At 32.1% G+C, this 21,544-nt stretch overlaps 2 protein-coding genes and 1 non-coding gene across 3 annotated transcripts; 2 read left to right on the forward strand and 1 right to left on the reverse strand.

The window, feature by feature from the left end:
- Window positions 1-1,296: 1,296 nt before the first annotated feature.
- Window positions 1,297-4,970, reverse strand: LOC122288972. Its single transcript, XM_043095815.1, is given in 8 exon segments — window positions 1,297-1,739; window positions 1,829-1,939; window positions 2,048-2,129; window positions 2,211-2,342; window positions 2,473-2,629; window positions 2,632-2,639; window positions 2,729-2,921; window positions 4,796-4,970. Coding segments are annotated over 8 exon segments (789 nt in total). The 5' UTR covers window positions 4,863-4,970; the 3' UTR covers window positions 1,297-1,700.
- On the forward strand, window positions 2,968-3,096 carry LOC122290638. The gene has a single exon (XR_006236498.1). It is a non-coding gene; the product is annotated as a U6atac minor spliceosomal RNA (small nuclear RNA).
- A 12,591-nt stretch (window positions 4,971-17,561) lies between the features above and the next one.
- On the forward strand, window positions 17,562-21,204 carry LOC122290402 (26S proteasome non-ATPase regulatory subunit 6 homolog). Its single transcript, XM_043098052.1, has 8 exons — window positions 17,562-17,798; window positions 17,892-18,006; window positions 19,408-19,498; window positions 19,579-19,724; window positions 19,840-20,059; window positions 20,164-20,272; window positions 20,517-20,685; window positions 20,807-21,204. Exons 1-8 carry the CDS (start codon window positions 17,663-17,665, stop codon window positions 20,979-20,981), a joined length of 1,161 nt encoding a protein of 386 aa, XP_042953986.1. The 5' UTR covers window positions 17,562-17,662; the 3' UTR covers window positions 20,982-21,204.
- The last annotated feature ends 340 nt before the right edge of the window (window positions 21,205-21,544 follow it).

Here is a 21,544-nt window from a genome sequence, read left to right on the forward strand (position 1 = left end):
GACACGTAAGTAAAAATAACTATATTAACAAAACTCTACTTTTTATATTGTATTAGCAGTCTATTTGGGTATGTGCGAGGGAAATTTTTTATTTGAAAGCCAATATGGAGGACACACATTCTACATCAATCACATGAGATAATTTGTAAGAGAAATTTAAAATCTGGAATCTTGGAAATCAAATATTGTCACGTCAATAATATGGATGTTGTGTCCTCTATATCTACTTGCAAATAGAATGACTATTGAAATTGTTTCCACATGGATATGATGCACTGGGTGTCTAAACTTCAAACAAGGTGAGCCACTGGTTCACTTCCTACTGCTCATTTAAAATTTAAAATCACCACATACTTTAATATCTTGAGATTTTAATTTCCTTTGGATAGAAAATTATGAATTCAATCTTTCAGTCAATAATTGGTCTGAAAGCCGAAAGAAAAAAGAGTTATGGAGGATGCACCACCATTGATATGACAATATTTGATTTGTAAAATTCAAATTTTTATTTAACCTATACCAGAGCTCTCGGTTGCGGGCACCTGACATTGAATATGGATTATCAGGAGAGTCAGAGACTTGTTGTCCAGTCATATATATGAGCATACAATTTTGTCATCCTCTTGATTATTTGAAAATATTTTTGGAGATTTTAATATGTTCTACTTTGTTGTGTTTAAAATACGTTCTATTTGTTTTTTAAATAAAACTCATAACTGTTAGAGATTAGAGAATATCCAATCCTAGGATGAAGTTCAAATTTCAAATTGAAACGAGAGAAGAGTAGTGACCCAAGGACTTCCTAAAAGAACTGATCAAATTCATAGCCGAAAATCCCTACAATCACTTATAAAAAACTCAATTTCATTGAGGTTGCAACCAAATAACACCAATGCAATGCTTTCATGATCCTCTCACCAAAATGGACTCAACACACTTCAAGAGTTGGCTCTCTCTCTCTCTCTCTCTCTCTCTCTCTCTCTCTCTCTCTCCCTTCAATAGTGCTTAGGATTGTGAAGTAAGTTCCAAACTGGCTAGGGGAATTTGTTAAAGGATTACATGAGTAGCAAGTCCCACTTTGGCTGTATGATGGGCGAAATAAGTGATTCCAGTTATTCCCAATCATAGTTTTTATCATTTGGGGTGTAAGTGTAGATGAAGGTAGCACGTTCTTGAGTCTCAACAACTAATAACAGAGCTAATATAGTAAGTTTGAGAGAGAGAGAGAGAGAGAGAGAGGGGGGGGGGGGGGGGGGTGATGTTTTACAGGAACGCGAGAAGGGGAAGAAGAAAACAAACAAAAGCCAAACGGCAAGTCAAAACTTTCAGCACCGTTAACTACATGTATTATTTACCTCATTGACAAAACACGACCAAGAATTAAATCTATGGACAAGCCAATTGCCTCGCAACAGTAAACTTAAACCAAGCAATCTGTAATACGCTAGCAGAGCCTATAGCTATCAAGCCATTCAATCGATGCAACCTATTTATTTGTCATTGCTTCCATTGCCAATCTATTCTTTGGAGGACGGTGTGGAAGACAAGAGGTGCTTGCCGTGTGTCATTCATCTACCAAAGCTTAGTCAAATGAAAGACTTTCTCAATACATCTATTCATCCGCTTGAGATTTTGAAAATGGGTTGGTTGAACATACTCATCAGTTTCCTTTCTTCAAGGAGTCAAGTTTCTGGCAGAAGCTATCCAAGCCTTCGGGAGTAAACCAGTTTTTTTTTCATCTGCAGTGTATTACAGAAAGGTAAAGTCCATCGCTAAATATATGCTCGGGGCTTCATAAAACGAACATGACAGCAAGTGAAAAGCTTACAAAGTAAGGATAATCCTCAATACTAAAACCCTCTAGGGCGCCCTTCATGAACAACGTCATGAAGTAGAGAACAAATTGGCCGCATTCCTCACCATTTCTTTGTTGAGGAACCTGAAATGTTTTTTTTTTCCCAGTTCTCTTAATTTTTCCAGAGGCAAAGACAAATGAAGGCACTATAATTGACCTGGATATTAACTGAGAGCATGCCTTGATGGTCACCTTTGGCACCAAGAGAGGAATTCGATGAACAGAAGCCCGATTCTCAGGCATGCCCTCTGCTTCATAAATGTCCAATACAAACCTGAAAGAAACCAAAAGAATTGAAAAAGGTCAATAAATAACCACACTGAGACAAGGAGGCAGGGTTTATTTAGAGTCGTATTTTCTTATATTTGGTTCAAGCCACCTTGGATTTCCCATTTCAAGTGAATCCAGCAACAGCATGCACGGTGTTCTGGTTTTTGATTGCAAGCTCTCACCAAAGTGGCAGAAGATCAACAGGCTCCAATGACTCCTAAATAAATGGTATTTCAAACAATAAAATCCAGTCCTATCTCTATGGAAAAGAAACAAGACATGAAATAAAGTTCCACGCATTGGCAAGAAACAAAATGTTAAGCAGTCAAGTTAATGGAAAAACCTACCAGCAAATAATAGGAACAAAAACATATTTCTTGGAAAAAATGTGCTTCCTCTTAATCCATGTTAGCACCTTGTCTTTATGGGGTGGTTTCAAATACGAGGCAAAACATTAGCAGTCAAGGTAAGCAAAGGAGGTCCTCTCATCTTCTGAAAAGCTCCCCATAAGTTCCTATACATGTCAGACACTTTTATTCAGAAAACAGGCAAGAAATTTGAAACAATTGTTCTCATCGCAAATCAAGTGAGATTATGACTCACCCAAGCTGAGATTCAAAAGCTCCACTATCTAGCTTCTTTTTCTTTGAGATGGCATTCTTAGGTTTAACTCTCCTATTTAATTGTTGACATGGATAACTTAATGCAAAACTACTACTTGTGTCTTCGGCTTCTTCTTTAGTCATCTTTTCACACAAAGACATAGTATGCTCTGATATTTGATGACCTAAAACCTCTGTCACAGCAAAACAAGTTCATTCATCAGAACTTCATTAATCATGGTGTTTGTAAAAGGGAGAGATGTTGGCATCTCCCCTGACAGGGACGGCAACAGCCTTCCGGCTTACTAGTTACCACACATTCGGTTAAGGCTTCCCAAATTCTATGGTGGATCTTATGCCCAATTTTTTACTTAAAAAAAATTCATCAATCGTGAATCATGACACGACACCAGTCTTCGACAAGTATGACAAAAACATTAAAGCACCGGCTAAGTTTCTTTGTTCAGTTTGGTTGAATATACAGGAAAAAGAATTTTTTTTTTTAATAGGTAAAATATACAGTAAAAAGATTCATTCATTCCACTCAAAGTTTCACGACACTATGACATGCTTTTTTGATAAGTATATTCAGACATTGTTAAGTTGAACACTCCATTTGGCCAAAGCCCAGTCTCTCTAGAGTATAAAGTCTCCCATGGATCGGTACAAAGATATATATTTGAAGAGTGTAGAGGAGCAAAAGCCACGAGGAAGTCCAACAAATAAAAATAAAAAGGATTTGGACAAAAATAAATCAAATTCAAAACTTTCTTCAGCATGATTTTTTTTCACTATTTCTTCCTTTAGCAACACCAGAGACAAAAAATATACATTTCCGTGCATAGAGTTACAAAATCAACAAAGCAGACCAGGGCAAGGCAAACCAACTATTGACACCAAGCTGAAATTATCCAGGCTTCTCCAAACCAATGTAATAGCTCATATCTAACAGAACGATCCCTTCAACGCCACCTAAAAGAACATAAGTGATAGCATGTATTCAAACCACCTGTACTTGAAATATATACAATATTGGATTTCCCCCATCATTCCAAAGATAAATGACATCATCCCACAATCAAAACTCTCTCTCTCTCGCTCTCTCTCTCTCTGGGGGGAAGTCAAAATCCTAAGCAAGCAAAGAAATTTCTCACTAATAAGACCATAAAACACGTAGAACTTTTGGTTGTTCCATGGAAAATGCATGGTTATGAACCTGAATTAGATATTAAATAATATAATGTCTCTAATGAGGTATTCATTATATCAGTATTTTAATTAGCTTAAATTAGTTAGCAAGATTTTCTACTAGCCAGTAGCCAATAATTTCCATTTGAATAAAAGTGTGTTGATCAAGTCAAATAATTGCCACGTGGTTATTTCTCTTGTAAGGGTTTCTATAATAACAGCCCTATATATGGTGAATATTTGGTCAAAAAAATTAATTCCCTCAAAATATTTTCATCTTGTATGTAAATTGGGAGGTCCAGCCACCTCGAAGTAGCCATCCTGATCCCCTAATTCTTCTTCTGAACCCATTCAAGAATTGGTTCTAAAACCTCTAACACCACCGGGTCCATATCAGTATGACTGTAACTTACTTAACATAGCATCTGAAGATACATGTTCATATCTTATATCACAGGATGCCATATCAATTATAATTGATGCTTATTGAAGCCATTTTATTTACATGGCATATTACGATAGGATGAGAGAACCACGTCAAGTACGGGAATACCTATAAATTTTTCATATCACAGACCAAAGTGATAGTATCAGAACAGCTGTTAGACGTCATGAAACGTTGCAAATACAAAATTGCAAAAGGGCGGATGTTTTAATTAATAATTTGCTTGGTACATAGCAAAAGAAACAATGAAAGAGACTATCGGAAAATCTCCTTCAATTCAATCTAAGACCCGTATTATCCAACAACATCGCACGATCAATCAAGCGTGCTTTTCTGTTCTCACTTCTCATACTACACTAAGAACTTTCCAACTTTTCCGGCTTGTTCTGGGAAACCAAACAAGGAAAGTGATCGAACAACGGAGAAAGATTTTACCTGAATTCGAAATAGCGCTGTCGATTGGGATTGTTTCTGGAACGAGCTTACTCTTTCGTTTCGCCATTGATGGGCCAATCGCATAAGAGAGTTTGACACTGAGAGTGACTCAACAGGTGAGTTTGGTTGGGTAGCGAAGAGCGTGGTGAATAATCTGGACCGTCAATCTGCCCTTAAAAACAACCTCTTCTATATCTTCACAATAATTTCCAAGACTTATTTACGTCATATTGAACTTTGAAATGAGAATAAGGAAAAATAAAAAAGGATAGTTGTAATTGTGAGTCTTCAAAAATTACCTAATTATTTTGAAAAAGTGAATAAATACAGTGTTACTCAGATGACTAACACAAAAAGGAAGTGAATTAAATTGTATTTAAAAAAATAACAATTATAAATCAAATATACAATATAAAATATGAACAAAATACGAAACAGTAATAAATATAAAGAGTAAGGGTAAGAGAGAAGCAAATTCAATATGTTAATGAGGTTCAACCTCACTGCTTACGTCCTCGCCTCAATCTACCCCTTGAGGATTTCTAAATTTACTATTCAACCTCCTTCAGGTAGAGATAGAAATTTATTATACTTTTGAACAACACCGCTACAAAGGATCTGTGTAGAACACCCTCTACACTTGCAATCACCTTACACGTAGTGATTCAACTATTTTCTATGTAAAACACTTTCTACATGCACAAGGGTTATACACACCCTTCTATTGATATGAGAGCTGATAGTGAGTAGGTTATCAGAAAACACTCATCAATTAGTGAAATAAGAACAATACAGCGTAAACTATATTTCTCTCAAAATGAACAAGGATTAAGGCTTAATGCTTAGAGAAGAGAGAATTAAAGTTTTGAATGAATATTGTATTGTTTGGATATTGTAAATGTGAAATTCTCAAATGATCTATTTATAGGTATATGAGACTTCATATTCAAATTTAAAAATATTCACATATCAAAGACAACATCATTCACTTTTTCAAGAAATTCAAATAAAAAGTTATTCTTTTTCAATTGTCAAAGACAACATCATTCATTTTTCAAAAACTTCAAACCTAAACTTTTATTTTTGGCATATGACAAAAGGAGCACACTTTACTTTTTAAAAAAATCAAACTTAATCTTTTACTTTTTGCATATGACAAAAGGAGCACACTTTACTTTTCAAATATTTCAAACAAAATCATCTACTTTTTGCATAAGTCAAAAAAAGCATCAATCACTTTTGAAAATATTCAAATAAAACATACACATGTGAAATATGACAATCAATCATCTTTAATATTTTCAAAGTTCAACCTTTTAATCAAGGTATGCACATGTGAAAGATGACAATCAATCATCTTTCAAAATTTTCAAATTTAATTTTCAAAAAATTCATGCACATGTGACAAATATATTTTAATGCTTTATGATAAAATATTAATTTTGAACCTTAATATTAATTTCAAATTTTTAAGAGATTTACAATATTACTCTATGACTTTAATGTGAACTTGTTCCCTTCTTGCTCATGTTTGTTTCCTTGATGTGATTGACTCCATTGTGTAGACAATTTGAACTTGAGACTCTTTTATTTTTTGAATTCATTTGTTATCATCAAAATCCATGTATAGATATATAATTACACAAAACTTAAAACCTTGGGTTCAACAATCTCTCTCTTTTTGATGATGACAAATACTTGATAGAACCTGAAGCCTGTATTAATACTTAAACTCCCCCTGAGAATATCCGTTAGTTTTTCAAGCAAAAGTATGAATATAATTCCAAGCATATATAACAAGTTTAGCAATTAAAACAATGTTAATATTCTAGTCTAACACTTCTCCCCATTTTGGCATCATTAAAAAGGATCCACAACAAGTAAATGGACTGAAGAAAATAGTGCGTTAATAGAAACTGTAAATAGTTGAAAAAATGGATCCGTCCATGACCCGACAAGTGTGGCTGGATATTTGAAAAAAATCGTCTGATGTTGTTGACAAACGAGTTTGAAGGCTCCGAGTTTCTAAAAAAAATGTCATTTTTACCGATCGGTAAAAAAATCACATTACTCTTTGACTTGGATGATAGCTCGTCTTGTTCTTTATGCTATCTCTATAAAATCAGTCTTAAAGTTCATCCAATCTACATCAAGTTTTCTTCTCATCTCTATAACTCATCTGCATTCGTTCAACATTCTCGTTTTAAGTTTTCAATTCTTTTCTCAATGACTCATTCTTCTAACATTTCTCTAAATCCATCTATGAGGCATTCTGCACCTCAACCTCCTATCCTTTCTACAGCTATCATTTGTGCCATGTTGCAGTAAAAAAATAATAATTTGACTAATAAGTCAGCTTTCGATGTTATCTACGACTTGGTGAGTCTTGGGACTCGTTACTCCTCCTCTATTGTTACTTTTTCTCAGCGGCTACAAATTAGAAATCATGAAGTTGAAAAACTTAAAGAACAAATTGTTGTACTTCAACGAATTGTTCAAGAGTCTCACACAAGGGAATAAATATTCGGCATAAGAATAAACAGTTGAAATCTTTATTAGATTCTTTATTTTGTTTGTCGGTTCTCATGGATAAGAATGACATGATATTGTATGAAGAAAATAAGCGTCTCAAACATGAGGCTAAGAATCTCAAGTTTATGTAAAAGTATTTAAAAAATCTCTCTCTATTTTTATTGACCCTGGTCTATCTTTTAAGAGATATTTATAGCATGCATCATACTTATTTCTCTTCTGATCATACATAATCTATCTTCTGGTAAAGGTTTTGTAAAAATATCTGATAACTAATCATGTGTGTTTGTGAACTCTAGTACTATATCGCCTTTCTGCACATGATCTCGAAGAAAATGATATCTTATTTCAATATGTTTCATTCTATAATGTTGTATTGGGTTCTTTGAAAGATTTATAACACTTAATTATCACATTTGATTGGAATGTGATTATACATAATGTTGAACCCAAGGTTTCAAGATTTGTGTAATTATATATCTACACATGGATTTTGATGATAACAAATGAATTCAAAGAATAAAAAAGTCTCAAACTCAAGTTATCTACACAATGGAGTCAAGCACGTCAAGGAAACAAGCATGAGCAAAAAGGGAACAAATTCACATTAAAGTCATAGAGTAATATTGTAAATCTCTTAAAAATTTGAAATTATGATTAAGGTTCAAAATTAATATTTTATCATAAAGTATCAAAATAAATTTTTCATATGTGCATGAATATTTTGAAAATTAAATTTGAAAATTTTGAAAGATGATTGATTGTCATCTTTCACATGTGCATACCTTGATTAAAGGGTTGAATTTTGAAAATATTAAAAATGATTGATTGTCATCTTTCACATGTGCATGTTTTATTTGAATATTTTCAAAAGTGATTGATACTTTTTTTGACTTATGCAAAATGTAGATGTTTTTGTTTGAAATATTTGAAAAGTAAAGTGTGCTCCTTTTGTCATATGCAAAAAGTAAAAAGATTAGGTTTGAAAAATTTGAAAAGTAAAATATGCTCCTTTTGTCATGCAAAAAGTAAAAGATTAAGTTTGAAATATTTGAAAAGTAAAGTGTGCTCCTTTTGTCATATGTCAAAAGTAAAATATAAGGTTTGAAATTTTTGAAAAATGAATGATGTTGTCTTTGACAATTGAAAATGAAGAACTTTTTATTTGAATTTTTTGAAAAAGTGAATGATGTTATCTTTGACATGTGAATTTTTTTAAATTTGAATATGAAATCTCATATGCCTATAAATAGATCATTTGAGAGTTTCACATTTACAACACCAAGAGCATACAACATTTATTCAAAGTTTTCATTCTCTCTTCTCAAAGCATTGAGCTTTAATTCTTATTCATTTTGAGAAATATAGTTTGTGTTGTATTATTCTTATTCCACTCATTGAGGTGTGTTTTCTGATAATCTACCCACTATCAGCTCTTGTATCAGTAAAATGGTATGTATAACTTTTGTGCGTGTAGAAAGTGTTCTACACAAGGAATAGTTGAATCACCACGTGTAAGGTGATTGTAAGTGTAGAGGGTGTTCTACACGGATCCTTTGTAGCGGTGTTGTTCAAAGATGTAATAGGTTTCTATCTCTACCTGAAAGAGGTGGAATAGTGAATTGGGGAATCCTCAAGGGGTAGCTTGAGGCGAGGACGTAGGCAGTGGAGCCGAACCTCATTAACATACTAGGTTTGCTTCTCTCTTATCCATACTCTTTATATTTATTGCTATTTCGTATTTTGTTTATATTTTATATTGTATATTTGATTTATAATTGTTATTTTTTTTAATACAACTCAATTCACCCCCCTCTTGTGTTAGTCATCTGGGCAGCACATGAGTTTAAAATCTTCGAATTGTTGCTTCATATAGAGAACTTGAGCACAACAACTACCTGCAGCAACATATTCTGTCTCAACAGTAAATAGTGCAACAGAATTTTATTTTTTACTAAACCAGGAAATTAGTGCATGACTTAAAAAATAGCATGTTCCACTAGTGTTTTTTCGATCTATTTTACAGCCAGCATAATCTGCATCTGTGTACCTGATTAGATCAAAAAATGTATGCTTAGGGTACTATAATCCTAGGTTAATTGTATCACTAAGATATCTAAGAATGCGCTTAACTGTAATTAAATGTGATTCTTTTAGAAATGATTGAAAGCGTGCACATAAGCACGTACTAAACATAATATCTAGTCTACTGGCTGTTAAATATCATAAGCTACCAATCATACCTCGATATATCTTCGAATCAACTGACTTACCAGATTCATCTTTATCAAGTTTAGTTGATAGGCTCATTGGTGTTCCAATTTCTTTAGGATCTTTCATTCCAAACTTTTTCAGTAATTTCTTAATATATTTTGATTGATTGATAAATGTCTCACTTTTTACTTACTTAATTTGCAATCCGAAAAAGAATGTAAGTTCTCCCATCATACTCATCTCAAATTCTTCCTACATAGTCTTAGAAAAAACTTGACACATATTTTCATTAGTAGTCCAGAATATTATATCATCAACATAAATCTGAATTAAAAAAATATTATCATTTTCATATTTAATGAAAAGAGCTGTGTCGATTTTTCCTCTTAAAAAATAATTTTCAATCAGGAAACCAATGAGTCTCTCGTACCAAGCTCTAAGAGCTTGTTTGAGTCCATATAGTGCTTTTGTGAGTTTGAAAATATTATTTTAAAAAAATATGATTTTCAAAATCTGGAGGTTGCTCAACATATATCTCTTCATTTATAAAACCATTTAAGAAAATACTTTTAACATCCATTTGAAAAAATTTAAAATATTTATAACAAGCATATGCAAGTAACATTCAAATAGTTTCTAATCTTGCGACTGGTGCATATGTTTCATCATAATCGATTCATTATTCTTGATTAAAACCTTGGGCTACAAGTCGAGCCTTATTTCTAGTAATGATTCCAGACTCATCTTTCTTATTTTTAAAAACTCATTTTATTCTAACAATAGCATGATTTTTGGGTCTAAGAATAAGTGTTCAAATATCTTTTCTTTCAAATTGATTCAACTCTTATTGCATAGTTAGAATCCAAGATTCATCAAGAAGTGCTTCATCAATATTTTTGGATTCAATCTGAGATAGAGAAGCAGTATAATTGCAAATATTTCTAAGAGATGATCGAGTACTTACACCTCGTGAAGGTTCTCCCAAAATTTGTTCCACTTGATTATCTTTCACAAATTTTCACTGTTTGGTTGCATCTTGTATTAAATTTTGATGATCTTTCTTGATGGTTCCATGTTGAACTTCCACTATTGTGTTCTCTTTGTTGAGATTGAGACTTTCTGTGTTATTTATACCTCCTGTTTCTTCATCAATAGATTTCTTGGAGAGTAGAGAATTAGATTCATTAAATACTACATGCATAGATTCTTGTACAGTCAAAGTCTTTTTATTGAATACTCTATAAGATTTACTATTAGTAGAATACCCAAAAAAGATACCTGCATCAGATTTTGCATTAAACTTGTCTAAATTATCCCTATCATTCAAAATAAAACATTTGTATCCAAATATATGAAAGTAACCAATGTTGGGCTTTTTTTCATTCCAAAGCTCATAGGAGATTTTATCTAACTTAGACCTTAGCAAAACTCTATTTATAACATAACATGCAGTACTTACCGCTTTGGCCCAAAAATAACTAGACAAGTTGTTCTCATTGAACATTGTTCTTGCCATCTCTTGAAGAGATCTATTTTTTTCTCTCTACTACCCCATTTTGTTGAGGAGTTCGAGCAGAAAAATTATGCACAAAACCATTTTCATCACAAAAAGTTTCAATATTTTTATTAACAAACTATTTTCCTCTATCATTTCGGATACTTGAAATAGTATAGCCATTTTCATTTTGAATTTTCTTGCATAACTTAGTAAAGACATTATGTGCATCATCTTTATGAGCAAGAAAGATTACCCAAGTATATCTAGAGAAATCATCAACAATAACAAATGCATAATATTTTCCTCCTAAACTTACAACTCTATTTGGTTCAAAAAAATCCATATGTATCAGTTGCAATGGTTTAGTAGTGGAAATATATTTTTTGGTTTTAAAAGAAGTTTTTATTTATTTACTAAATTGACATGCATCACAAATTTTGTCTTTAAGAAATTTTTTTTTGGTAAACCTCTCACAAGATCATTTTTTGAAAGTTTGGAAATAAATTCTATGTTGGCATGACCTAATCTTCTATGCCATAGCCAACTAGTTTCATTTTGAGTTGAAAAGTAAATATTACAATCATGATCATTCAAAATAATGTACTTATCCATTTTGAAAGTAACTGTAAATCCTTTATCACATAATTGACTTATGTTTAAAAGATTATGTTTTAAACTTTCAACAAGTAGAACATCTTTAATTATGAGAGAAGATTCATTACCAATTTAACCTATTCCCACGATCTTCCCTTTCGAGTTATCTCCAAATGTCACTTATCCTTCTTCTTTAGATCTAAGATCAAAGAACTTAGTCTTGTCTCCCGTCATATGTCTTGAACATCCACTATCTAAAAACCATTTGTTTTTGCTTATAGATGATTTCATGCATACTTATAAAAACAATTAAAATGATTTTTCTTAGTATCCAAGTTTTTTGAGTCCTTTATTTATTAATATCAGAAGAAACAAGATTTTTAGGTACCCACATGACCCTAATAGTCATTGTATGATTTCTTTTAATATGACAAATATGATAATTATGACCATTTCTATTATAAAAATTGCAAATAACATGTGGCATATATGAAGAACTTGAGTGATTATAATAGTATCTTTTTTTGACAAAATTATTTTTATGAAAAGAATTTTGAATATTAGATTTTGATGTAGAAGGATTATCAAAGAAGTTTTTATAAGATTTGTATTTTTGTTTTGGCATATATCCCAAACCTGCCTTGTCAAAAACACATCTTTAACTATCAAGAAGTTTTTCAAAATTTCTTTTTCCATTTGTAAAGTTTTCAACGATATTTTCTAAATTAGTCTTTTTCTTCTTCAACTCAAGATTTTCATTTTTTTAAAACGATAATTTCTTTTCTTAAAATCTCAATTTAGTTTGTTAAAGAATAATTTTTCTTTTCCAAAGCTGTATATTTGATACCAAATTTTTCCAATTCTTTATATACATCTTCTAAAAAACTTTGCAATTCTTCATATGAAAGATTTTCAATATTATCAAGATTTGTTATCTCAATATCATCTTTAACAAATATTTGCTGATTCTCTATTGCTTGCTTCACTGTCTGAGCTACTTGAATCATCATTCCATGTAGCTTTCATTGCTTTCTTGCCATTGTTTCGATCTTTCTTTAGCAGAGAACAATCTAACTTGATATGACCAGGTTTATTGCATTTATAACAAATTAAAGTATCATTTTTACCTGAATCTTTCTTGGAAATTTTTTTAAGGATTTCCTCGGATGAGTTTTATTTTTCTTTAAGAAACTTTGAATTCTTCTTGTTATCATCACAACTTCTTCATCTTTATTATCATTTTCCTTATCTTCATCACTTTCACTTTCATGAGGAACAACTTTAAGTGCCAAGCTCTTATTTGGCTTTCCTTATTCTTTTCCTCTTTTCAATGTGTACTCATGGGTGATAAGTGACCCGATGAGTTTATTTACTTCGAGCTTCTTGAGATCTTTAGCTTCAAGAATCGCTGTCATTTTTTATTCCCAGCATTTTGGTAGAGAGTTGGAAATTTTTCTTACTATTTCCACTTTAGAATAAACTTTGCCAAGAGCTGTCAAACTGTTTATGATGTTAGTAAAACGAGTGTGCATATTAGAAATAGATTCATTATCATTCATCTTAAACATTTCATATTCACGAATAAGAATATAAATTTTTGATTCCTTGACTTGCGAAATTCTTTCATAAGTAACTTCCAAGTTATCCCAAATTTCTTTTACCGTAGAGTAAGTCATTATTCTATTAAACTCATTTTCATTGAGAGCATTAAATAATAAATTCATAACAATTAAATTCAAAGTATGAAGTCTATCGTATTCACAATCAAACTCTTTTTATTCCTTTTTGACCTTTACTCCATCAACTACTTTTGTTGGAATATAAGATCCATTTACAATACAGTTCCAGATTTCTCGACCTTGAGCTTGAATGAATATTCTCATTCTAACTTTTCAGAATGAGTAATTGTCTCCACAAAAGAGTGGAGGCCGACTGCTCGATTGACCTTCACCAAATGAAGCTGCAATGTTAGCCATAAGATCTTAACTCAAAAGATAGTTAATCTTATAATAGAGCTCTTAACTCTGATACCAATTATTACTGATCATAGCCCGTACCTATGTCACTAACAATTATACCTACCAGACTAGCCAGCCACTGTCTCTACCGGTGCACTGTCACCTATGGTCGGAGAGTTTTGCTTCGGTAACACAGTCACAAACGAGAGTTCCCATAAGTGATCTGCCTGTATAAATAGTATAAGTCAACTAACTCTGATACCAATTGTTGCCCAGATGACTAACACAAGAGGGGGGTAAATTGAGTTGTATTTAAAAAAAATAACAATTATAAATCAAATATACAATATAAAATATAAACAAAATACGAAACAGTAATAAATATAAAGAGTAAGGGTAAGAGAAAAGCTAACTCAGTATGTTAACAAGGTTCGACCCTTCTACCTATGTCCTCGCCTCAAACTACCCATTGAGGATCCCCAAATTCACTATTCAATCTCTTTCAGGTGGAGATAGAAACCTATTACACCTTTGAACAACACCGTTATAAAGTATCCGTGTAGAATATCCTCTACACTTGCAATCACCTTACACGTGGTGATTCAACTATTTTATGTGTAGAACACTTTCTACACGCACAAGGGTTATACACACCCTTTTACTGATACAATGACTGATAGTGGATAGGTTATCAGAAAACACTCCTTAATGAGTGAAATAAGAACAATACAACGCAAACTATATTTCTCTCAAAATAAATAAGGATTAAGGCTCAATGCTTAGAGAAGAGAGAATGAAAACTTTGAATGAATGTTGTATGCTCTGGATGTTGTAAATGTGAAACTCTCAAATGATCTATTTATAGACATATGAGACTTCATATTCAAATTTAAAAAGATTCACATGTCAAAGACAACATCATTCACTTTTTCAAAAAATTCAAATAAAAGGTTCTTCTTTTTTAATTGTCAAAGACAACATCATTCATTTTTCAAAAATTTTGAACCTAATCTTTTACTTTTGGTATATAACAAAATGAGCACACTTTACTTTTTAAAAAAGTTCAAACCTAATCTTTTACTTTTTGCATATGACAAAAGGAGCACGCTTTACTTTTCAAATATTTCAAACAAAATCATCTACCTTTTGCATTTGTAAAAGAAAACATCAATTACTTTTGAAAATATTTAAATAAAACATGAACATGTGAAAGATGACAATCATTCATCTTTAATATTTTCAAAATTCAACCCTTTAATTAAGGTATGTACATGTGAAAGATGACATTCAATCATCTTTCAAAATTTTTAAATTTAATTTTCAAAAAATTCATGCACATGTGAAAAATTTATTTTAATACTTTATGATAAAATATTAATTTTGAACCTTAATCTTAATTTCGAATTTTTAAGAGATACAATATTACTCTATGACTTTAATGTGAACTTGTTCTCTTCTTGCTTATGCTTGTTTCCTTGATGTGCTTGACTCTATTGTGTAGACAACTTGAGCTTGAGACTCATTTATTTTTTGAATTCATTTGTTATCATCAAAATCCATGTGTAGATATATAATTACACAAAGTTTAAAACCTTGGGTTCAACATACAAGATATATATGAAATTAAATTAATATTTTAATAGTGGATTCTTTTTTTTTAAATATTATATGATATTTGCGTTCTCCATGATTATATATAAAATTATTTTTAAAAAAATATATGTTTAAATAAAATAGGAAAATGGTATAGATTGCAATTTATGATGTTTTAAAAAGTTTCCTTAGACACAAGATTCAAATTTATTTTATATATATATTTATTACATTATTTTTATTTCATTTTTATAATAGTGACACTTTTCAATATCTGTTGATATTTGTTTTTTAAATATAAAAATTCAAATGTTGATGGAAAATGACACTTTATTACAGCATTAGCATTAGGCTCTTGAAAGTTGTAGTTAAAAATTGACTGAATATGTTATCTTGGCTGGTTTATATCATATACTTCCTATACATCATATATTAGATTATATATAAATTTATATAAATTATTAAAATAATAAATTTTAATAATATTTTTATTTTCTTATTAACATATTCAACTGTCATATTCTTTAAATTCAATAGTCATATATGTTACTTTCTCTAAACATCTTGGCATTTATCGACACATATTATACTTGTTCTATATCATCCATACTCCCATACTAGTTTTGTCGTGAGAGTACTGATGGTAATATATGATACGACTCGTGAATTAAATAAAAATACGATATTAAATTAATTAATACTACTCATCATTCAAATTTTTATCATCCTATAATATGTCATTAGATGATTATAGACTATTTATTATATTTTAATTATGAATCTATAATCTGATACTATATTATAAGATGATGGAAAAATAGATGACGAATATATTTACTCTATTAAATTAGCGGGTTTGAATTTGATGTTAACGAGTTCGGATCAAAACGTGTTGACTCATTAAGACATAGTTTTTAAATTGGTCATTAGCAAGTCAACCTGATTAACACGAAATTAACCTGTTATGACCAGTTTAGATTTTTACTCTCAGTCACAATTTTATTATTGTTTGATTCTAATATTGATATTTTTAAATATACATATATTTTTATTATTGAAATTGTAATTCTAAATATATACTCATATTTGTTGATATTAAGATTGTAATATTGATTTTATTATAAGTTAAAAATATTTTTTGTTAGTGGGTAGTCTAATTGATTTTTCTAAATATTGTAGTTACTAATAAATGTAGATTTTAATTTTTATGTGAAATTATGTTAATTAAATCAAATACATTATGCAGATTAGTTCAATTTATTTACATGAAAAAAATTGAAATGAGTGATGACGTGTTGATTAATTTCTTATTAATTGTTAAACAAATCAAAATGAGTAATACACCCTATTATTTAAATGGGATGTATTAGAATTTAAAGATCTGACACATTTAGCTTAACGTGTCGGTTTCAAATTAAGTCATATGGTTGAATATCCTTAACTTGACACGATAAGAACACGAATTGTTAGCCCTAGGCAAGAGTGAGACGACCTCGTAGTTTGTAAAATTTGTTATATTTGATTTGCTAAATTAAAATTTATAAATTTTTATTACAAATAAAATATGATCATATTAATAGTGTGAAATGACAAGATTAGCTTATAAATATAATTTTTTATAATTAAAATTGAAAAAAAGATCATTTTATTTCAATTGAGAAGTGTTACAATCATAAAGATATCTTATAAAAGTAAATCTATAAATTAACATGATTTTATATAATATGTTATACATATTTTATAATAAAAGTAACTTTACAATCTAACGTATTAGATCAAATCATACTAATTTATGAATTTATTTTTATAAGATTTTTCCTTTTTTTTTTTGTGAAAGTATTTCTCATATGAAATTTGATTAAATTTTGTACAATAAACGTGTGAGAGAAATGATATATACACGCCTAAAATGAACAAACTTTACACAAGTTTTTATATATATATATAAAAGTAGATTCTGTCGTGAAAAGTGTGAATTTTTTTATTTATTTTCTAGATGTGATACACATTTTCAAAATAAACTTATATAAAATTGTACATTTAAAACTTACACCTAATATTATTTGAGGTGGAATGCTTGAGCTATAAGACAGGAAGGGAAATGCTTATGAGCCCGCTGATAGCTCCCGCTGAGGGCTACGTATAGTTTATTATTATTATTATTATTTTTATTTAATAATTAGGTAAATATTTTTTAATAATATTGGAAATTGTTTTTCAAAAAAATTATTTAAAAGTGTTTAAAAAGAAAAGAAAAAAAAAACACACCGAACAACTAGCGGCAACTTAACTTTCAACGGTAGCATTAGTGTTACCCAAGACAGGAAACTTGGGCGCGAAGCATCTGATTATACCCCTTTCCCCACAAAGTACCCATTCTGTCACCCCGCCTCACAGTTCGTGCCTCCTCCCTCAAGCAAAGCGCAGAACTAAAACTCGGATTGCCCACCTAACTCAGTGAGTCCGCACCGAGTCGCCATGGAAAGCCAGGAAGGAACTCAGGAGCTTCACCTCGTGCTCGCCCACAAGCTCTTCCTTCTGAGGCACCCGGATGTCCAGGACATCGAGAAGGTCCGCCTTAAGGAGGAGGTCTTCGCCGTCGTCAAAGCCGACGGTAGCTATACGATTCTCACCGTGTTTCATTGCCATTTCTCCGATTCTGTCTCACTTAAATGGTTTTTCTTTTATCGCTGTTTGTATTGTCTAGGTATGGCTCCGTTGTACGAAACCCTAATTTCCGAGTCGGTGCTGGAGAAAGATCAGGGCGTTCTGGACTCGATGCGCGCGAAGATCGAAGAGGAGATTAAGAAGCTTGACGAAAAGTGAGCCTGTGTTTAATTTCAGTTTAATTTGTAGATATTTGAATTCCGACGTGATGTCTGTTCGTTTGCGGAGAGAATATAGAACTAAGAAAATGTTTTTGTATTGAATTTGGGTCTTCATGTTGAAAGCTATCATTGACGTAGCCAAACTGTCATATTACGGTTAGTACGGCTATGGTTTCGGTTTTGGTTCTTTTGGATGGGAAATATAATGTAAACTTCTCAGATTTAATGTTTGGGGCAAAACAACAGAGAATGATAGATAGACACAGTTTTTTTGTGGCTCTTAATCGTACAGTTCCTCTGCAGTTAAATGCATTGGTTTTGTTAGCCTATGTATAGACACTGTGGGGTTTTAGAGTAGCTGATTACTGCGAGTTTATTTACTTGCTGAACTTCCTGTGATGCGAGGGTTTCTTTTAATTAGTATTTTATGGTGAAATGGTAATATGCAAATGGTGGAATATGAGAGTGGTTATTTTTCATGATGAAGTTTGGAAATTTGTATTTGAAAGTCGAAATGTTAGCTGTGTCTAAGTGTCTTCCAGCCCAATTGGTTGGGTTTAGGTCCTAGCCTTCTGGGTTCAGTTCTCAGAAAAGATAAAAAGTCGAATGTTCATTTCAAGGAGAGAATGGGTGGTCCAACTTGTAATGGGTAATTGATGACCCTATTATTGGATGATTTTTCAAATTGGTTTAGGTATGTGGGAAGTTCTAAAGGGGTTTAGCAATTCAGGTTTAACATACGCCCGAGCGCAGTTAGCACAAGTGAGATGTGGTGTTCAGTCTCTCACATTGGTGAGGGCTGCGCTATGCCACCTGTCCTTACCCTGGTATTATTGCTTTAGTAAAGCTAACGGTAGGTCAGACAGGTCTGGGACCATATTTCCCTTCATAGGCTGGAGCATACCTTATTTTTATGTCCTGAGTATCGTGCGAAGACCTGATTTTAGTGTATGCTCTTCTTCTTTAGTGAAGAATGAAATAAGGTCGGTTTGTTTTTCAATTATGTTGATATGATAAGGTTTGAAAATATGAACCTAAGTATTTGAATACCTGAACGTTAATAATTCGGTTGGCTTTCACTTAAATACTCATCTACAATCCTGAGTTTTCTGAGTTTCAATTTGTTTGTATTAATTTCTATCTCTTTTACTAAGGTTCAACTCATTACCTGCCACATCTTGTATACAATAGGCGATGTGGATGAATAAAGAATTTGTTTATCTGGAATTATGTCAAGCAATAACTCTTGCAGAAGACAATAAGTTGGTCTATTGGTTTGATGGAACAACTAGTTCTTAATGGGATTTAAATTGTTTGTGGATCACTAGTTAATTGGTCAACTTTTGTCTGTTTTCTTTTCACTCAAGGGATTATATCTGCTTGGACTTTGTTCAGGATAGCAGATGCTGAAGAGAACTTGGGTGAAAGTGAAGTCCGAGAAGCTCATCTGGCAAAGTCCTTGTTTTTCATTCGTATTGGTGACAAGGTACATAAGTTTCATCACTCATCGTCTGCTTACACTGGTGTTTAATTTTCGAATCTAACTTTTTCCCTCCATGAGCTCAGGAGAAAGCATTGGAACAACTCAAGGTGACGGAAAGCAAAACAGTTGCAGTTGGGCAAAAGATGGACTTGGTGTTCTATACACTGCAGCTTGGTTTTTTCTACATGGATTTTGATCTAATTTCGAAAAGCATTGATAAGGCGAAGAAGTAAGTTTTGACATTAATTTGCTGACAATGTTCCGTGGTTCTCTGTATTTAGAACTTGGAGTTTAAGTTGGAGACATGAGTCAATGAATTGTAACCATTTTTGTAATTGTGCCAGCTTGTTTGAAGAAGGCGGAGATTGGGAAAGAAAGAACCGCCTGAAGGTGTATGAAGGCTTGTTCTGCATGTCTACTCGAAACTTCAAGAAGGCAGCAGATCTATTTTTGGATTCAATTTCAACCTTCACAACTTATGAACTCTTTCCTTATGACAACTTCATATTCTACACTGTTCTTACGAGCATAATATCCTTGGATAGAGTTTCCCTGAAGCAAAAGGTATTCATCTTTCCCCACTTAATGATTCTAATTTAACTAAGTAATCTCATTTTAATTTTCTGTTTCTGGTCAAGTTGTGTGATATTAATTTTGCTAATTGTTAGGTTGTGGATGCTCCAGAGATTTTGACAGTGATTGGGAAAATCCCTCATCTTTCGGAGTTTTTGAACTCTTTATATGATTGTCAGTATAAACCATTTTTCTTGGCATTTGGTGAGTACCTAATATGTTTCACAATCTTTTATACAATAATAAATAATCGAATATGTTAGAAATATAAATTCTACAGGTTTTTCTGCATGGTTTGATTTCTTGTGAGTTGTGACACCCATCTCCTTGATGGTGTTTTCCCAGTTGTAAAAATTATGTGATATGGGATTTTGTCTTCCCTCCCCCCTCCCCTCCTCCCCTCTTCTCTTAATACCCTCATGGTTTATGTTTTGGATTTTACTTTCAGCTGGCCTGACGGAACAAATAAAATTGGACCGCTATTTGCATCCACACTTCCGGTACTATATGAGGGAGATCAGAACTGTGGTTTATTCCCAGTTCTTGGAATCCTACAAGAGTGTTACGATTGATGCAATGGCTAAGGCATTCGGGGTTACAGTGGAGTTTATTGATCTGTGAGTGTTTAAGTATCATTGGTGCTTTTTTTTTGGTCATAATCTTACTTAAAAGAGTTTCATGTTTTCTTTAGAAATGGTGTATGCAATCGAGTTTTTAATCCACCCATTTCTCTTATAGGGAACTCTCACGATTTATTGCAGCGGGGAAGCTTCATTGCAAGATTGACAAAGTTGCAGGTGTTCTTGAGACCAATCGTCCAGATGCAAAGAATGCTCTTTACCAAGCAACTATCAAGCAAGGGGACTTCCTTTTAAATCGGATCCAGAAGCTGTCTCGTGTCATTGATCTGTGAGGTACATTGGATTTCCATGCAATTTGGAAACGGCACCAGAACTTGCGTATTTGTTCTTAATGCAGAACACAAGTCTTCTTTGATTTCTATTTGATAAATCTGATACTCATCTAGCGGTAGCCAATCTGTTTTCCCAATTTATCAAGGAGATGGAAGTAACTGATTTAAGGTATCAATTCAGTTTTTCAGATTCTTTTGCTTGTTCCTTTTTGGTGATTTTTTTTTTAAAAAACAGTGTACGACTGCTTAGGTTATAAGATGTTTTGTCTTTATAGCACTTGAAACAAATCTTAGAATTGTCGAATGGTTATTTTGTGATGAATGAGGTGTGAATGGTTTTAGATTTATTTTTGTTAGAAGCAAATCGATTAGAAACCGATCAGGTTTTTGAAGCTTTGGTGATGAGGTCTCATAATCATTGCAGTCAATGTAAGATTCATTTCCTTTCATGAAGTTGCCTTTGGGTCTCTTGTCCTGAGGCCAACCAATGCACGTTCCGCCAACTCATGAAAACTTCCATGCTTTTCAAATGATCTTGGCCGAATTGGTAGCTTTGTGATTGA

This window comes from Carya illinoinensis, chromosome 12 (genome assembly GCF_018687715.1).
Source record: "Carya illinoinensis cultivar Pawnee chromosome 12, C.illinoinensisPawnee_v1, whole genome shotgun sequence".
In the NCBI taxonomy this organism is placed as follows: domain Eukaryota; kingdom Viridiplantae; phylum Streptophyta; class Magnoliopsida; order Fagales; family Juglandaceae; genus Carya; species Carya illinoinensis.

Excerpts from the sequence above, each read along its gene's own strand:
- LOC122290402 (XM_043098052.1), top strand. The coding sequence starts at position 17,663 with ATGGAAAGCCAGGAAGGAACTCAGGAGCTTCACCTCGTGCTCGCCCAC. Across the intron at positions 19,499-19,578 it reads TCATTCGTATTGGTGACAAG|GAGAAAGCATTGGAACAACT; the intron begins GTACATAAGTTT and ends CCATGAGCTCAG. Across the intron at positions 20,060-20,163 it reads GAGTTTCCCTGAAGCAAAAG|GTTGTGGATGCTCCAGAGAT; the intron begins GTATTCATCTTT and ends GCTAATTGTTAG.